We start from the raw sequence: 18,289 nt of genomic DNA, 5'->3' as shown, positions 1-18,289 counted from the left end.
CCTAATTGTTTTTTTCTTTCAGTTGACTTTGTCCACCATTTTCTTTTTCAGAAACATTGTGAGATCATTGTCATATAAATATACCTATGCTTTCAAACATGTGGTTGGTGGATAAATTGGCCAAGGAGGCCACACACACGCACAAACACACATACACTGAAATGCTATTTGATGATGATCGCCTGATGTTTTTTGATCAGCACTCAAAGTAAAACCCTTCTAGTTTGACAAAACAAGCTCAGGACGACCTGCCAACTGCTTGGCTTGATCCTGTCAGAACAAGTCAAATACAAAGAGATAAAGAAAAACACAATGTCGCAGTGCACCAAACAACACCTCACACTCCTGTTGTGTGCACGAGTCCTCAACACTTTAAACTCGATTAATTATGATTGCTTCGAAGCAATTTTCCTCCCATGAATCACATTGGGTTTTTTTTTCATGGTTGTTTCTGGCAGGCCTCAGCCCTGGGGCTTGGAGCTGAGAGAGACAACAATGAAATATTTGTTTGCCAGAAGCGAGGAAATTCAATTGGAGCGCATTGCACGCTCACTCTGCAAACGAGATAACGGCAAGCAGGCTGGCCAATTTCAAAACCAATTTTGAAACACGGGACTTCAGTTTTCTTTTGGGAAGTTTCTTGTCAAGGCAAACATCTATGGACCTCCTAAGTCGTTATATGTATATGACGTACATCTTTACATTGCACTGTAGGGTGTGCACGCAGTCCCGTTAGCCCGTCCTCGCAACCTGTTATTTTCCAACTACAATATCTTTTCTAATATTGTAATTCTTTTTGTTTCAGGAATTTGTGCCTTTCTAAAAAATTGTCGATCAAAGTAAATGCAGAATTGAAGAATGAGTAGTAATGAGCACGTAGGCTCATGAAAGACCACACACAGGCAAGGCAATGAGTGCAATCCAAAAAGATCTTGAAGCCAGGTTCAAAACGGATGCACCTCCCAAAATGAGCATGCTGAGATGGCTTAAATTTTCATTTTCTGAAGTTGCGAGGATGGGGGTAACGGGACTTTGTGCGCTCCCTGTGTCTAGTGAATGTCTACAGTGCATATGTATTGTATCGTTGTGCACTGTGGAGTACTCTGTAATACCTTAGCTTTTTATTTAACTTTTAAGTTGAACCAAGGTATTTATATGGATAAATAACATGCAGGACAAGGATCTCAGGAGATGCAAGAAGTCAATACAGTCTGTGGGATTTGAATCTGAGATGCCAGCATCATGAGCTTTGTGCTCAGGTGGGAATACCAAATTCGTTTAAGCCATACTTATACAATGAAAATGTGACTTTGCATATTATTCCAACTCGCACCTTACACAGTAGAATTGACGGGTCATTGGCTTCGGGTCATTTTCGCCAAATCTTAACCTGTAGTACTTTAAGGTGGCACGAATCATTGTTCAGTGCATTGCAGTTCCATAATTGGCTAATAATCCAATCACAGAAGTCCTTGCACCACAAAAGTTCCACCTTTATTTGCAAGACAGACAAGTTGAGTGAAAGACTCGACGAAAACTCATTCACTGTGTTACTGAACCCCATGAGAAAGCCATGCTTCATAAAGTCAGGACGCAATGGTCATTGATTCCTGGGTAAATTCTGTGGTTTTGTCCACCTGCAAGTAACTTCCCTTCTTCAATGCAGATACAAAAAAGGCTTATAACATGTACAGTCAGTATATAACCTCCATCTGATACTAGAATTACTTGGTTATGTTGGGGACATGTCCATCAACAATGCATGGAGGAGTTCCTTTGGGATGCTAAGGGCTGATAGTTTCTTTTTGGCTCTGTTGTGTATCAAGGTTATCGAGTGGAATCTTGTGAAAATGAACAGGTACCTTCTGTGAAATTGTCATTGCATTGACAGATAAAACACTTCTTTCTGACGAGTCTTTTTAAAGTCAAAGCTAATTGACGTTATACCCCGGATATTCTGCATTACACAAACCTTAACCCCAATCTCATAGCATTGACCATAACGTTACTGTTAACCCTAACCATAACATTAACCCGAACCCAAACCTAACCAACCCTAATAGCTTAAAACCCAACTCTAACCCAAATCGAGACTGATTGGAGTGGGTTCAGTTGGGGGAGGAGAGGGTATATTATTGGCTCACACAGACTATACTCAGCTATAAAACTAGAGATGTAGAAGGCTGTCACATTGGAGTTTCTCACCTCCAGCACACCCAAACAAAAGGGGCGTAGCAGGCAGATGGAACAATTGATGGACTCAACAGAATATTGATTGGGGCATGCTAACCACCTTTGGGAATCAAGGATAGGATGATGTTTCAGATGTTAACCCTTCATCGGAGAAAAAGAGCAGAAAAGCTCCAAAGACGGAGCTAACTCCTGAAACGTCAACTTCTCCTTGTGTTCCACTTCATTTATCACATCTCAATCAATGTTCTGTTGATTTTATGCTAATTACCTCTACCAATGAATGTGGATGGAGTTCTATTTTTACCGATGTCTGTTTGTCTGTCTGTGAACAGGATATCTCAAAAAGTTGTGGAAGGATTTGGACAAAATTTAGTGGACAGGTTGGGTGTGTGACAAGGACGAATGTGTGTGTGTGTGTGTGTGTGTGTGTGTATTTGTATATATGGTATATATGGTATATATGGTATATATATATATATATATATATATATATATATATATATATATGTATATATATATATATATATATATATATATTGTTGCGGATTTCGCGCCCGCCGGCGTGCGAACGGCCACGTAACTCGAATCGCGGCACGTCGCCCACCGGACGGACAATCCAGTCGTGACCCTCTCGGACTAACGCCGGGAACCAGTCACGGGTGGACCTTTCGGTCTCACCGCGATCGAGCCAATCAGCCCCCGCGTGGGATAGGGTTGCTCGCCAAATTCGACCTACCTAAGTACCCACGCGGAGGGTAGACCGGGCGATCGCACATCGCCGCAGGTCGACTTCGGACACGGGCCACTTAAGCGACCCGTTCCGTACTATCAGAATAACCGAGCGGTGTTATCGTCGACCTCGACGCTTCGATTAATTATCGGGCGTATTCAGCCCACTACCAACCCTTTACGTGAAGCAAGATGAGGGTTCAATGGGGGAAAAGACGAAGCGAAGCGGGAGAACAGTTCAACAATAAAGCACATTTATTCGCGGCACACGGGAAGCACACAAATACAATTCCACCAAAAGCACACAAAAAAAAAGAAAACAATTCCATTTACACAAAAAGCAAATATAAAAGCGAAAACACAATGCAGAGCTAATACCGACTACCGAGCACACGGCAACACTTATACAATTCTACTTCACAGACGGCGCCGACAACACATACCCAAAACCAAGGAAAAGAAATACCTCAAGAATGAGGCGGGCCTGAGGCCGAGACCGGGTCGCGCCTACCCGTCTGGTGATGAGACGCGGAGCGGCGATGGCGCCTCACTCCGCGGGCCTCGCGGACAGTGCCTGGCAGGGGGTGGGAAAAGGGGCCCCCTTGGTCGCACTATCTCAGCGCGGGGGGGAAACAGGAGGGGGTTGCTGATGCTCGGGGTATAGAGGATCTTTATTATCCCTGGTGTGCGTCTCCACCTCGGCCAGGTCGCGCTGCCGGCCTCCCTCGGGCGTGCAGCTCCTGGCACCGACGCGAGCACCCCCTCGTCTGCCCTCGCCGCTGCCGCCTCTCCGCCTCTGGACTCTCCACCCTGGACTCTTCTGGTGGACTCTCTTCCTCTCCCCGTTGGACTCTCCGACTCTCGACCTCTCCGACCGACTCCTGACTGACGAACACGGTCCTTTTATCCCCCCGTAGCTTTGCCTTTGACCCCTCCCTTTGACCTTTCACCTCGCTCCCCATTGGCCCGAGAAAAAGTGGGCGTGAAGGCTTTTTGATCCACAAATTTGCATATATCGATCGTTCTGGAGGCGGGGCCAAATCGCCCCTCGCTCACCGATTGGACGGCAAAAAGTGGGCGTGTGTCGTTTTTGATCCGTTTTTGAAGCACAAAATCCGTGATTTTGTACACGCTGTTCAACGTGCGCCCTGCACGAGTCCAACACCGGTACCCACAGCGGGGCAAGAACGGTGGCGATGCTACGGTTGCGAGGTGTGACGTGAAGGTCGTGGCGGTTGTGGTGAAGCGGCGTTGTGGTTGGTGGTTGATGTTGTGGTTGTGGTGGTAATCATGGCGGTTGGTCCAAAATAAACATAGTGAAAGAAAAACGGCTATCCTGAAGAGTCGCAGCTCGCATAAATGACATGTATTCCCACTAGACAACGGGTTTGGGCCTAACTACACATGCACTTACCGAGATACCTCACCTAAGGGACCTGAATGGTGGTTTGCGAATTTGGTAACCACAACACTACCCCCTTCCCTTTTTACAGACTCGTCCCGAGTCGTCAAATTTTCGTGTGCCATCATGTGTAGTTTTCCCCTAGTACATTTTACCTACGGATCCCTGAGTGCGACATTCATGGTATTCGTGTCCCCAAAATAAATAACCTGAGGGCTGCGTAACTATCTAAACAAACTCACTCACACGGACGACTTAAATAAAATTGCCGGCGCTAAGACAAACATGCCGGGGGCGCACTCATATGTACAGTACATCTTAACCTTAACTTACAAATTTTACACTAAACCATGGCCCAGGATCATTGAACTCTGCAAAAGAAAACAGTTAGCAGGAAGCCAGGCTGCCCACATGCAGTCTCTGGCTCAAACAATGCAGGTGACAGGGAACGTGGCTGGCTGCTCACACGCAGTCCAAGGCCTTCCCTTTTGAACTGAACGCAGTGAACCACAACGGTGCTTGGGCTGCACAAACGCAGTCTCCGTGCCAGCTCAAGTGGCACACGCAATGAGCACAACGAATGGATGGATGGACACAAACACGGTGCACGGGCCGCCACTGCAGGCCCGTGTTGTAGCTGCCAACAGGGCAGTTCTTGCAGCTTGCAAACTGTTGCTTTCTGATCCTGGCGCACATGGCAATGAACAGGGGGGGGGGGCAAAGCAAAAATTGAACGGGGCTGGTGAACGTGGGCAGTGAGCATGGCATGGCAAAGGTGATCAGGCAAACACAGCCCGCAGAAGAAGGCCGCTGCAGGCAAACACAGCCGGCAGACGAACTGGCCGGCACAGGCCTCGAATAAAAACAGCCAGCAGATGAACTGGCCGGCACAGGCCTTGCAGCACACAGCTGCCGATGAAGTTGGCCGGCCTCCGCCTTGAAGCAAAACACGGCCAGCCGATGAAGTTGGCCGGCCTCCGCCTTGAAGCAAAACACGGCCAGCTGATGAAGTTGGCCAGCCTTTGCCGTTCAATGGAGGTTGGTGGAGGGAGTGCGGTGGTGCTGGCCACTTGGAAGGCGGGCTCGGACCTACCTACCTGTCTCCCTCCCAACCTATCGCCTTTGCCTGTCACTGTACATAGCCACTCCCTTAATTTGTCAAACCCCAATTTAGCCCCAACTTATTTTTTTGTTGTTTTTATTTTTATGTTTACTTCCCCTCTATAAATCGTCCCCTAACCCCCTTTATCGTCCTTGTTCGGCTAACCTATCCTGTCACCTAGCCTACTCCCAACCCCTACGTTCCCTTCCCGGAGGGGAATAAGGGAGAGCTAACGTCCTGTGTCGAGGCCCAACGAAGCCTCAGGATGGCCTCCCCAGAGTTCGGCGATCTTAACACCAAGTGGGTCCAGCGGCCCACAACGACAGCGAGGGGATGGATGGTGCGGAGGGGTACATCTCCTAATCTACCCTAACCATTTAACTGTTAAACTACCCCGGGGCTTTCAACAAGCGCCTCTCGCTTAAACTATTGGTTCTAACAACCCAGATTCCCGTCGCCTGTGTTGGTGTCCTCACAATTTCGGGCCTCGCCCCCCAATTTTCTCTCCGTGCCCTCACACGGTCTCCTGGCTGGGACACGTGGCTCCCTTTGGCAGGCACGACCCTCTGCCGAATCTCCCGCTATGGCACCCCGGGCACTACACTGCCTCCGAGCCTACCAGCTCCCTAACACCGGGGAGTGCCCCCATGGCACCTCCCCTGAAACGCACACGTGGCAGGCCGGCCTCCCGGGCCCCTTTCCGAGGGTCACCCGTGCCCACAACACTGCCCACGCGGCTAATGGCGCCCCGGGCCCCCGCACCAAGCAGGCGCACCCGTGCCCACTACTCTATCCCGGCCCCCCATGGGCCCATGGCCTACCGCGGCCGACTAGCCTGGTGCCCGGGGTACCCACTCAGCGATACTCACCTTTCGCAGCCACGCTCCCAAGCCCGTCAACAGGGCTCCTGCACCCCTCCAAATGGGTTTCGAGCCTACATTCCCACCAACAACAAAACGACCTCCATTTTTGTTAATTTGACTAACCCAGCTAACTCACTCTACACTGACCCCGGGGGCCCTTGGGCGGGAGTCACTCCTCCCCCCAATCACTCATCGCACCATGCATTCCCCATTCGCTCCATACACACAGACCCGCTGGCCTCACTCACTCATGTACTCACCTCACAACTCACCAACTCTTCAACACACACACCGCTGAACTCTGCCATCCTTCTAACTACATCCCCTAACTAACTCGTGCTCCCACGTCGTCCCTTAAACTAGTAGCACGTTCCTTTTAACACTACGTAGCTAAACTACGTCCCCTCTACACACTCAAAGTCTGTCTCTGTCTCCAAATCAATCATTTTATTTTATTTCCCAACCTAAAGCTCACTAAATCCCTCTACCTAATCCATTCCACGGACTCCATGAGGACTTACCCCTGCCCCATGGAGTCGGTCTAACTTAGCTAACCCTTCCCCCTAACTAGTTTCCATCCTGTGCCCAGGTCAAGGGGGTCTTCCACCCCTTGCCCAGGAATCCTGTGCACCCGAAAGTGAGGCTTGCTTCTTTTTTTTTTTTCCATGCGCAGCACCTGCGCGGCAACTCAGAGCTCGCGCACTTTGCACCTGCCCGTGACGTCATGCAGCTGCACGTGTTCCTCGTCCCTCCTTGGACGGTGCCATCCGGCAGAGATACCCCTCCTGCCGGATTCCAACCCACGTGCAGCCATGACGTCACCGTGCGCAGAAAAAAACAAGCCCCACGTCTCGAGGGGTTCCCCACGCGAACACATGTGCTTTGCCCGTTGGAGCTTAACACACACGATCGCGTGGAGAACCCGTCCGGTCCAAATCCGTAGTCCTGCCTAAACTTTGTCCGTCCGCGGGATCGGCAAATCCACCGCGTGCGTTTCCGGACCGGGACTTCACTCTCGCAAGCGAGCACGTGGTGGTCTCGTGCGTTGCACAGCACGAACCTCGTGCTCACTGCTGGGCGAACCCGGCACGGTCCTCGAAACAACCACAGCCGCTACCCGGCTTTCTTTCCTCCCATGTCGCCGTCTCCGTCTCCATTCAACACACGCATACCTGCGTGTTACGACGCACACAGTCCACTCCATCACATTCACACGGGGAGACGCGGCTGCGTGCTCCCGCATGCCAACCGACATCTCCCTTACATACCGCTCTCTCACACACACGGTCTCCCTTGCACTCGGCCGTTCACTCACGCGTGCCTCACTACTCACACAAACCATACTACTCACACACGCGGGGGCACTCAACCGCTGTGCCTCATCCACACACCGTGCCTCACTCATACACGCGGGGGCACTAACCCGCGGTGCCTCACTCACACTCCGTGCCTCATCCACACACGGCGTGCTGGGAAGCACGTACTCCGGCACCATCGCCACCACACCACTCACACACGGGGTCGCTTCCACACACGGGGACGCACTCACACCTTGCACCACACACACAGGGACAACCACACTGGGGATTTGTGTCCCCACAAGGGTCTCCGGGGCCTCTACACCCCCAAGCTCTCCGTGCACCCGTCCACAGCACCCGTCCCCTCAACCTCGCAAAGCACGACCGAACTCACCTGGTCGTGACTCGCCTCAAGGGGGCATACTCCCTCCCCTTGTTCCTGGAGGAGGTCATCCAGCTGCTCGCACCGGGTCCCCACACGCTCCGCGAGCTCACCCCCATTATCCTCCACTACCTCCGTGTGTGTGTGTGCGTTACTTACCCCGTCTTCCTCGTGTAGTCTTTCCTCTATTTTTTCTATCTCCCGTGTCTCTGCCAACTCTTCACCCTTTACCTCCCTTGTCTCAACTATTATTTCCGTTGTCGTCATTTCGTGTCTCGTCTCACACGTTTTGGTCTCCCCATTTAATTTTTCCCTCTTGGTCACCGTCGATTCCTCTGTCACGACCCTTGCCCAACACGCCCCCGAATTATTTTTTCACCCGCCTCCACCGCGGGCCTGTCAGCCGTTGCACCCCCTTCCAGCTCGTTTGCTCCCACACGTGGAGTCGCCATTCCCAGCTCCCTGGTCACGGCCTTCATGCCCGCCTGCAGGCATCGGCCCATGTTCTGCGTCTCACCCCGTAGTTCTTTCATTCCTTCCTTCATGTTTGCTTCCATTCCGTTTATTTGCTTGTTCATTTCGTTTTTCATTTCATTTGTATTTGTATCCATCTTTTCGTTCATGCCTTTCATTTCGTTTGTATTTGTATCCATCGTCGTTTTCACTTCATTCATTTGCTTGTTCATGTCTTTCATTTCGTTTTTTATTTCATTTGTCATTGCCGCCAGCATGGCGCATAGCTGGGCCATGTCGGGTGCGCTTGAGTGAGCCGTTTCGGCAGGGGTTGGGGAAGGGTCTTGGTGGAGAGGGAAGGGTCCGCACCCACCTCGGGCCCTGGGTTCAGTTGGGCGAGTCCGTGTTCCTGCACAATCAACATTTCCTGCTCGGGGATTCCATCCTGGACCATGGATTCTACATTACTACACATATACATTTCTAATACCCCCGGCTCCCGCTCGCCTTGAGACGCCATCTTGCTTCTCGTGAAGGGTTAATTTAGCTCGCTCGTAATTTGGAGGGAATCGGGGGTCGCTTCTCTCACCCCTGGACCGATTCCCGTGAATTTAGCCGGAGACAGGAGAGCCCGTTTTCCTGTTCTCCGATACCAGTGCCGCGAGGAGGGCGATGAATTTGTATCGCACGACCTGACACCAGTGTTGCGGATTTCGCGCCCGCCGGCGTGCTAACGGCCACGTAACTCGAATCGCGGCACGTCGCCCACCGGACGGACAATCCAGTCGTGACCCTCTCGGACTAACGCCGGGAACCAGTCACGGGTGGACCTTTCGGTCTCACCGCGATCGAGCCAATCAGCCCCCGCGTGGGATAGGGTTGCTCGCCAAATTCGACCTACCTAAGTACCCACGCGGAGGGTAGACCGGGCGATCGCACCTCGCCGCAGGTCGACTTCGGACACGGGCCACTTAAGCGACCCGTTCCGTACTATCAGAATAACCGAGCGGTGTTATCGTCGACCTCGACGCTTCGATTAATTATCGGGCGTATTCAGCCCACTACCAACCCTTTACGTGAAGCAAGATGAGGGTTCAATGGGGGAAAAGACGAAGCGAAGCGGGAGAACAGTTCAACAATAAAGCACATTTATTCGCGGCACACGGGAAGCACACAAATACAATTCCACCAAAAGCACACAAAAAAAAGAAAACACAATTCCATTTACACAAAAAGCAAATATAAAAGCGAAAACACAATGCAGAGCTAATACCGACTACCGAGCACACGGCAACACTTATACAATTCTACTTCACAGACGGCGCCGACAACACATACCCAAAACCAAGGAAAAGAAATACCTCAAGAATGAGGCGGGCCTGAGGCCGAGACCGGGTCGCGCCTACCCGTCTGGTGATGAGACGCGGAGCGGCGATGGCGCCTCACTCCGCGGGCCTCGCGGACAGTGCCTGGCAGGGGGTGGGAAAAGGGGCCCCCTTGGTCGCACTATCTCAGCGCGGGGGGGGGGGAAACAGGAGGGGGTTGCTGATGCTCGGGGTATAGAGGATCTTTATTATCCCTGGTGTGCGTCTCCACCTCGGCCAGGTCGCGCTGCCGGCCTCCCTCGGGCGTGCAGCTCCTGGCACCGACGCGAGCACCCCCTCGTCTGCCCTCGCCGCTGCCGCCTCTCCGCCTCTGGACTCTCCACCCTGGACTCTTCTGGTGGACTCTCTTCCTCTCCCCGTTGGACTCTCCGACTCTCGACCTCTCCGACCGACTCCTGACTGACGAACACGGTCCTTTTATCCCCCCGTAGCTTTGCCTTTGACCCCCTCCCTTTGACCTTTCACCTCGCTCCCCATTGGCCCGAGAAAAAGTGGGCGTGAAGGCTTTTTGATCCACAAATTTGCATATATCGATCATTCTGGAGGCGGGGCCAAATCGCCCCTCGCTCACCGATTGGACGGCAAAAAGTGGGCGTGTGTCGTTTTTGATCCGTTTTTGAAGCACAAAATCCGTGATTTTGTACACGCTGTTCAACGTGCGCCCTGCACGAGTCCAACACCGGTACCCACAGCGGGGCAAGAACGGTGGCGATGCTACGGTTGCGAGGTGTGACGTGAAGGTCGTGGCGGTTGTGGTGAAGCGGCGTTGTGGTTGGTGGTTGATGTTGTGGTTGTGGTGGTAATCATGGCGGTTGGTCCAAAATAAAGATAGTGAAAGAAAAACGGCTATCCTGAAGAGTCGCAGCTCGCATAAATGACATGTATTCCCACTAGACAACGGGTTTGGGCCTAACTACACATGCACTTACCGAGATACCTCACCTAAGGGACCTGAATGGTGGTTTGCGAATTTGGTAACCACAACAATATATATATATATATATATATATATATATATATATATATATATATATATATATATATATATATATATATATATATATATGTATAGACTCCTCCCATGCTCTTCTTGCCGAAGAAGCTACATAAAGCAACCATGAAAGGCTGCCCACGGTAAGCCCTTTGCTGCTTCAAACCTTTCCCAGAGTTCCTCCACAGCTGTAAAGACATTCACAAATAGTACACACATGAGAATCCCAATGCTACACACACCCTCAGCTGCCGGACCGGCTTCATCACTTGTTAGCGAATCATCTGCGACAGCGCAGACAGAAACATGCACAAATGAGGCGCCCAGGCATGTACCATGTGTAAACATCAAAAGCGGTCCGCATATGCGATAAGCTCTAGAATCTCTTCACCTGAGCCAAATTTCTAAATTTATAATGTGAAATTGACATTAGCAGTAGTTCTGACTGCTAAAAAAAAGTGTTCATTTGACCATTTCGCACATTTTTGACGCTCCGGATGTCTCTGGTCATCTCTGGACGGTGTTTGACATCACCGCGCTGACTTGTCAGTGTCAAACGATCTGGAGTGTCAAATAATGTGTGAATTGGACAAATTAACACTTTTTTAGCAGTCGGACAAATGCACAAGTGAACAGTGTTGCTAAGGTTTATTCTGAAGTTTAAATTTAGAAGTTCAGCTCAGGTGAAGAGATTCTAGAGGTTATCATATGTGTGGAAACTAAATAAAGCCACAAGCACTCGGAGATGCCCAGAATGTCAAACTATGTCCGAATTTGACAAATTAACTTTTTTTTAGAATTCCGAACTGATACCGAGGTCAATTAAGAATTTTAAATTTTTAAATTTGACTCAGGTTAAGGGATTCTTGAGGTTATCACATTTGCAGAAATTAAATAAAGCCATGAACACTGGCGTCTCCGGGTGTTTATGAGCATTGCAATGTAACCAGCTATTTGTAGCAATGATATGAGTGAGAAAAGTGGAAAAAAAAATTTGAGCACTTTATTGTTAAGAAACCATTGCTGTCTGTTCCAACTCAAGGCATTGTTGAGCAAGCTGAAAAAAAAAATGGTGACATCAGACCCCAGCAAGCTGACAGAGGGCTGACTCAGGGGCTGACCAAGGATGACACATTACTAAAGCATAATTTAATAAGACCATTAATTATCTTCAAAAGGAGTTTTTAAATTAACCCAAACACTGAATTTTCATTGATGCTCTATCTTGGAGTTCCCTTAGTATGCATGCAAAATTTGGGGCCACTAGGTTTCTTGGTTTTGGAGTTATGGAGGACACGGACTGACGTTACTTATTGTAGCGAGATATATAATATATACACCCCAAAGGCCAAACCACAATTCTTACCTTTAATTGGAGGGAACAACCAATCAACTCTCCCATAATCAATTATCCCCAGCAGCAGCTGTCACTTTCTAATCAATTGCCACTCATGCCTTCTATACATATAAAGCAAACAAGAAAGGCTGCACAAGGTAAGCTCGGTTTACTATTTCAAACCCGCCTGGGTTCCTTTCTCTACAGTTGCAGATATTTACAAGTCGTACATGCATGAGAATCCCAATCGTACACACCCCCATCATCTGCCGTACTGGTTTCGTAACTTATCATGGTGAGTCGTCAGTGACAGCATCGACAGAAGCGCACACCACCAAGGCTGCCAAGCATGTAAAGCTCAGTGTACATCCTGAGCCATATTACGGCCTTTCGACTGATTGCTCTAAAATGCCCGTAAAACTCGTACATTGCAATCGCGCCCTGGTGTCCCCTCACTAATGACTTGCTTCGGCAAGCAGGTAAAATGGGCTATGACCACGGGAGCTCTTCCTTGTTGATTTGAAACAGGTCAGTGTTGCTCGGCTTCCAAGTTTCATCAGAACCTTCTGACAGCTTGGTGATCCATAGGATTGTGCCTTTTTGAGGGTTCTTGTGATGCCGCGAAATTTGTACATCGACCTCTTTTCCGAAATCCTTTATGTTCTGGAATCTATAGCAGCAGGTGGTTTATGAGATGTTGTATCACTGCTGGAGTTAATAGAGTGTGAGATCTAATGGAGCCTTTCTTGTATTTATGGTTGCCTGCCACTTCTATTTCCTTAAGAGTTGGTATTCCTTCAATTAAAACAGTGAGCAGTGTCATCCATGCATTTTTACATATGTGGTGGAATGCGGTGGATGAGGAGGAAACTATCCACCTGTTATTTCCTGAGTTTTCCTTTACTCCTCAAAAACATTGTCTGTTCTCTTTAGATAGTGATGGTTCCTGCACATTCCACCTTATGGGGAAAAGGGCAATTTGCAAGATTTTTTATTTTTTTTAGAACTGTGTCTACCTGGCTGCATGGAACCCTAAAGGAATCTATATAAGGAGTTATTTATCTGCAGGAATGTTTGTTGCACCGTTATTGGAACGTAACGGTATAAGCTTCTGACTGTTGGTCAAATGGGAGATCTCTGGTGAATGGCCCGCAGAGCCCTGGCCACACAGTCATTGATTCATGAATTTATCTCTTTCTCATTGGTTGAATGTACTTTTTGTAATGAAAGGGAAAACCCAAATCATGCTTATATTGGTTGTTCGAGACTCATATTTTTTTTGTAAATTTGTTTTCATTTTCTTTTTTCTGTGTTCATTTGGGGTTTCCATGCCTCACTGAGAAAAAACAAAACATGTTCGCTTTTGAATTCTTTATTAGCATTGCCGAGCTGGCAAATATAAAACCACGAAAGCCAGATTCGTTCGTGGTAGAAATGGAAGTGCACTTTTTTCGCTCGGAATGATACTTGAATCGAATTTCTGCGCATTGAATTAGGGCATGCTTATCATTGATATGGGTCCCTTCATGTGTTTCAAGAGTTATGGGGGAACTTATGGTATTCTGTGTAAATATTACACATTCACACGTGACACCTCTTTTCATGGCTCCAGTGAGGAAGACGCCGGTGGCGTTTTGTTTTTGTGTTGTCCGGATGTACGTACGTACATCCATACGTACGTACATCCATGCAAATTTTCTGTTTTCTCTGCAACCGCTTATCTAATCGACACAAAATTTTCACCACAGATGCGACGACTCTTGCAGAATTATTTTTTTATAATGATAATTATGACGTCATAGTCCATGTGGAGTGGCACCCATGTTGGAAAAAACGGGAAAACTTTGGACCTCAGTATCGCCTAAACCATACCATGGAAAAAATTGAAACTTGGAATTTGGAAACCACTCTGCATGGGGAATAAGATTGATTTGACCACGACGTCATCGGTGAAGTGGTATCCCCGTGAAAATTCAACTCGGTGAGGTGAAGCAGTGAAACTGCACTCAAATGATCGATTCGCCATCTTGAATAAAGATTGATAACTATGACATCATAGGTCAAATGGTCTTGCACCCATGTTGGACAAAAACCTTATCCGATCAACGCGAAACTCCAAAGACGTGATCGGCCACCCTTTCTGAATTTGATGTGATAAAGAGGACATCGTGGGTCAGGTATCCGATCGAAGCGGGGACGCATGGTTTTGTTTTTCACCATAGAAATTTCACGAAATTTTCACCACAGATGTGTCGACTCATGTAGAATATTTTTGTGGTAACTATGACATCATGGGTCACACGGTGTGGCAGCCATGTCAGAAAAACAGGAAAAACTTTGGACCTTTATCTCCAAAACCGTTCCATGGAAAAGATTGAAACTTGCCACATGTGAAGTACTCCCCATGGGAAACAAGAGTGATTTTTTTGGTGATGTAATATGTGGCTTCATTGTGACATCATAATTGCATATTTCATTATGACATGGCAAACGCTTTATCCAATCGGTATGAAATTTTTGAGTGTCATCTCAGGCTAAATTGTAATTGACAAAAAAATTGATGACGTCGTCGGTCGCGTGGTTTGGCAGGCATATTGCTTTAACATGAAACCTTCAAAAATCTTCTCTGTAACGGCTGAACAGATCAGGGCGAAACATTAAAGGTATGATCGCCTATCCATGAGGAACAAAAGGTTCTCCACCTATGACATCATAGGTCACATGGTTTGGCAGTGATGATTTTTTGAAGAATAACCATTCTAAAATGTTCTTCTCCAGATCGGCTTGACAGATCGAGGGGAAGCTTCACTTACATGTTCCCCAAGCATTGGTGATACCAGGGTGTTCATGGATAATGAATAGGTCACATTGTCTGGTAGCAATATGGGTTTTAACGAAATTCTTTAAAAAAAAATCTTTCTCTTGAACCGCTTTATCAATCAATGTGAAACGTCAAAGTTATGACGTAGTACACATGTAGAATATATGAATTTCAACCTGATCCGATACATGGTCTGAAAGACAGAATGATTTAAAATTTTAAACTGGGTTCAGTGATTTAAATGAAACTTGGTGAAAGTATGTGTAATGATGTAATAATGTGGGTCGAGGCATACTGGCGATGTCATGACATTGAAGGTTGTCGTTCTTGTTTGATGTACTGATGTGGGGATAGATGTATATGGAGTGAATTGTAGTGTTTATATGTATACAGGTTTTTGCCACTAAAAATGTGCAGGTACTTTTGGTTTTTCAAAAAAATCTCTCTCTCTCTCTCTCTCTCTCTCTCTCTCTCTCTCTCTCTCTCTCTCTCTCTCTCTCTCTCTCTCTCTCTCTCTCTCTCTCTCTCTCTCTCTCTCTCTCTCTCTCTCTGTCTCTGTCTCTGTCTCTGTCTCTGTCTCTGTCTCTGTCTCTGTCTCTGTCTCTGTCTCTGTCTCTGTCTGTCTCTCTCTCTCTCTCTCTCTCTCTCTCTCTCTCTCTCTCTCTCTCTCTCTCTCTCTCTCTCTCTCTCTCTCTCTCTCTCTTTCTTTCTCTCTCTTTCTTTCTCTTTCTCTCTGTTTCTCTCTCTGTTTCTCTTTCTCTTTTTCTTTCTCTTTTTCTCTCTCTTTTTCTCTCTCTTTTTCTCTCTCTTTTTCTCTCTCTTTTTCTCTCTTTTTCTCTCTCTTTTCTCTCTCTTTTTCTCTCTCTTTTTCTCTCTCTTTTCTCTCTCTCTCTCTCTCTCTCTCTCTCTCTCTCTCTCTCTCTCTCTCTCTCTCTCTCTCTCTCTCTCTCTCTCTCTCTCTCTCTCTCTCTCTCTCTCTCTCTCTCTCTCTCTCTCTCTCTCTCTCTCTCTCTCTCTCTCTCTCTCTCTCTCTCTCTCTCTCTCTCTCTCTCTCTCTCTCTCTCTCTCTCTCTCTCTCTCTCTCTCTCTCTCCTTTTTCCCCTTCTTCGTCTTTCTCCTCCTTTCTCTCTCTTTCTTCTCTCTTTCTACTTCTTTCTCCCTCTCTCCCTCTTTCTTTCTCTCTCTCTGCTTCATTGTATGATTTTCTGACAGAACTAATGTTGCGGACTAGCTATTTGGAGAGGTTCTTGAATATCAGTGTTGAAACCTCAATGATAGTTACGAGCTGATGATCCAGATAGTCATTGAGTCAGGCAGTCATTACGTTCAAGGAATTCTACAAATTCCTCTCTTTTGAATTTGTATTTATCCTTTGAATGTCTTTCTCACTGCATCTCCCTCTGCCCCCAATCCTTCCCCCACCACCTCTACAATTCTTATTTCTGCAGAGTCAAGCTGAGGCTCACTATAAAGGAAACAAGCATGCACGCCGTCGCAAGGCCTCTGAGTCAGGAAAAAAGCAGGCATCCACAGAAGAGTCCTCAAATGGCTCAAAGACATCCAAGCAACTCGTAAAGATGGACTCTGCCAGTAAATCACCTGCAGGTTCGCCTCTAATCTTTACCATACTTTTTTGGTGTGTATCGACTCGGAGCCTGGTTGCCCAGGTTGATGTGCAAGCATATCCTGCAGACGGATGGTTGGGATAAGTTGCTTAGAGTTTTCTGATCGACTATCTATGGATAGAATCAACAAGCACACTCCTCAAGCTTGATTGCACAGGAGCTTTGATTTATTAACTAAAAGAAGGACACTTCCTGTTCACTGAAATAAGTGGAAAGATTTGGCAGCAATAATTGCTGCTACATTGCTTGTGATTATTTCAATGACCACCTGATCTGTTTAATATTATCTACTTCTGGCAATGGTTCTAATTTTCAGAATGGACGTGGTAACCCATTCATGAAAATCCTGAATTGCATAACTAAGGTGAGATGCTTCACAATCATAACATGATGTGTGAATGCCAAATTGGCCAGACCCACTAAATGGCCATGCCGAGCAAGACCCGCTTACAAGACAAGCCTCATTCATTGGCTGATTCAACACAATTAGCTTCTGCTTAAAAATACGTTACCATAGCTTACAGACAACACAGTGTACCTTGTCGTATTCTTTCAGAAATTTATCGTCAGTGCAGCATTATAATGCATGTTATTCTCCACGTGTAGTGATACATATTCATATATATATATATATATATATATATATATATATATATATATATATATATATATATATATATTCTTCTTCTTTCGGCTGCTCCCGATAGGGGTCCCCACAGCGGATCATCCGTATGATCCGCATAGTGATTTAGCACATGTTTTACTCCGGATGCCCTTCCTGACGCAACCCTGGTCACCTCTTACGACACAGGGATATAGTACACCGATTTTAACTGGGGTATACACCGACCCAGTATACTGGTCCTCATTTTGCCGACCTCGGAAGGATGACAGGCTGAGTCAACCCCCTGGTGTATTAATTCAGTGGCGCAACGGGGCTTGAACTCAGGCCCTTTTGGATCCCAAGCCGCTGCCCCAACCACTGCGCCAACACCAGGCTTGCATATATATATATATATATATATATATATATATATATATATATATATATATATATATATATATATATATATATATATATATATATATATATATATATATATATACACACATATATATATACATATACACATATATACATACATACATACATACATACATATATATATATATATATATATATATATATATATATATATATATATACATGTATACCCCGGTTAAAATAGGTGTACCATATCCCTGTGTCTTAAGAGGCGACCAGGGTTGCGTCAGGAAGGGCATCCGGCGTAAAACATGTGCCAAATCATGATGCGGATCATACGGATGATCCGCTGTGGCGACCCCCTAACGGGAGCAGCCGAAAGAAGAAGAAGAAGAAGATATATATATATACATATATATATATATATATATATATATATATATATATATATATATATATATATATATATATATATATATATATATATACATATACACACATACACCACAAGGGGAAAACCGGTGATGTCACTTTTTGGAAATTTCATGGTTATTGCACCTGCCAATAGTTGGCAACATAACGTTTCCTCTCACAATATTACTTTAACAAATAACCACGGGTGTCACATAATTTATATGGTATAAAGTTTAGCCGTGCAATGAAAAAACAAGTGTTGTCAAAGCTGAACAAGTAGAAACCCAGAGTTGTCAGTACTTTACTCCTG

General features: G+C 46.8%; 1 protein-coding gene across 11 annotated transcripts in view; it reads left to right on the top strand.

Moving 5' to 3' along the window:
- Positions 1–18,289, top strand: part of LOC147013689 (zinc finger protein 385B-like) — a 543,756-nt gene that overhangs the window by 434,863 nt on the left and 90,604 nt on the right. For all 11 annotated transcript variants that reach the window (XM_085850825.1, XM_085850829.1, XM_085850824.1 and 8 more), the window contains one exon: positions 16,404–16,560. In XM_085850825.1, the coding sequence (XP_085706951.1) occupies positions 16,404–16,560 (157 nt within the window). The remainder of the gene's footprint in view (positions 1–16,403; positions 16,561–18,289) is intronic.

The sequence above is a fragment of the Eptatretus burgeri genome, chromosome 13, assembly GCF_056783735.1.
Source record: "Eptatretus burgeri isolate ZD-2024b chromosome 13, Ebu_testis_v1, whole genome shotgun sequence".
Taxonomy (NCBI): Eukaryota; Metazoa; Chordata; class Myxini; order Myxiniformes; family Myxinidae; genus Eptatretus; species Eptatretus burgeri.
This window is presented reverse-complemented; position numbering and strand designations above follow the sequence as displayed.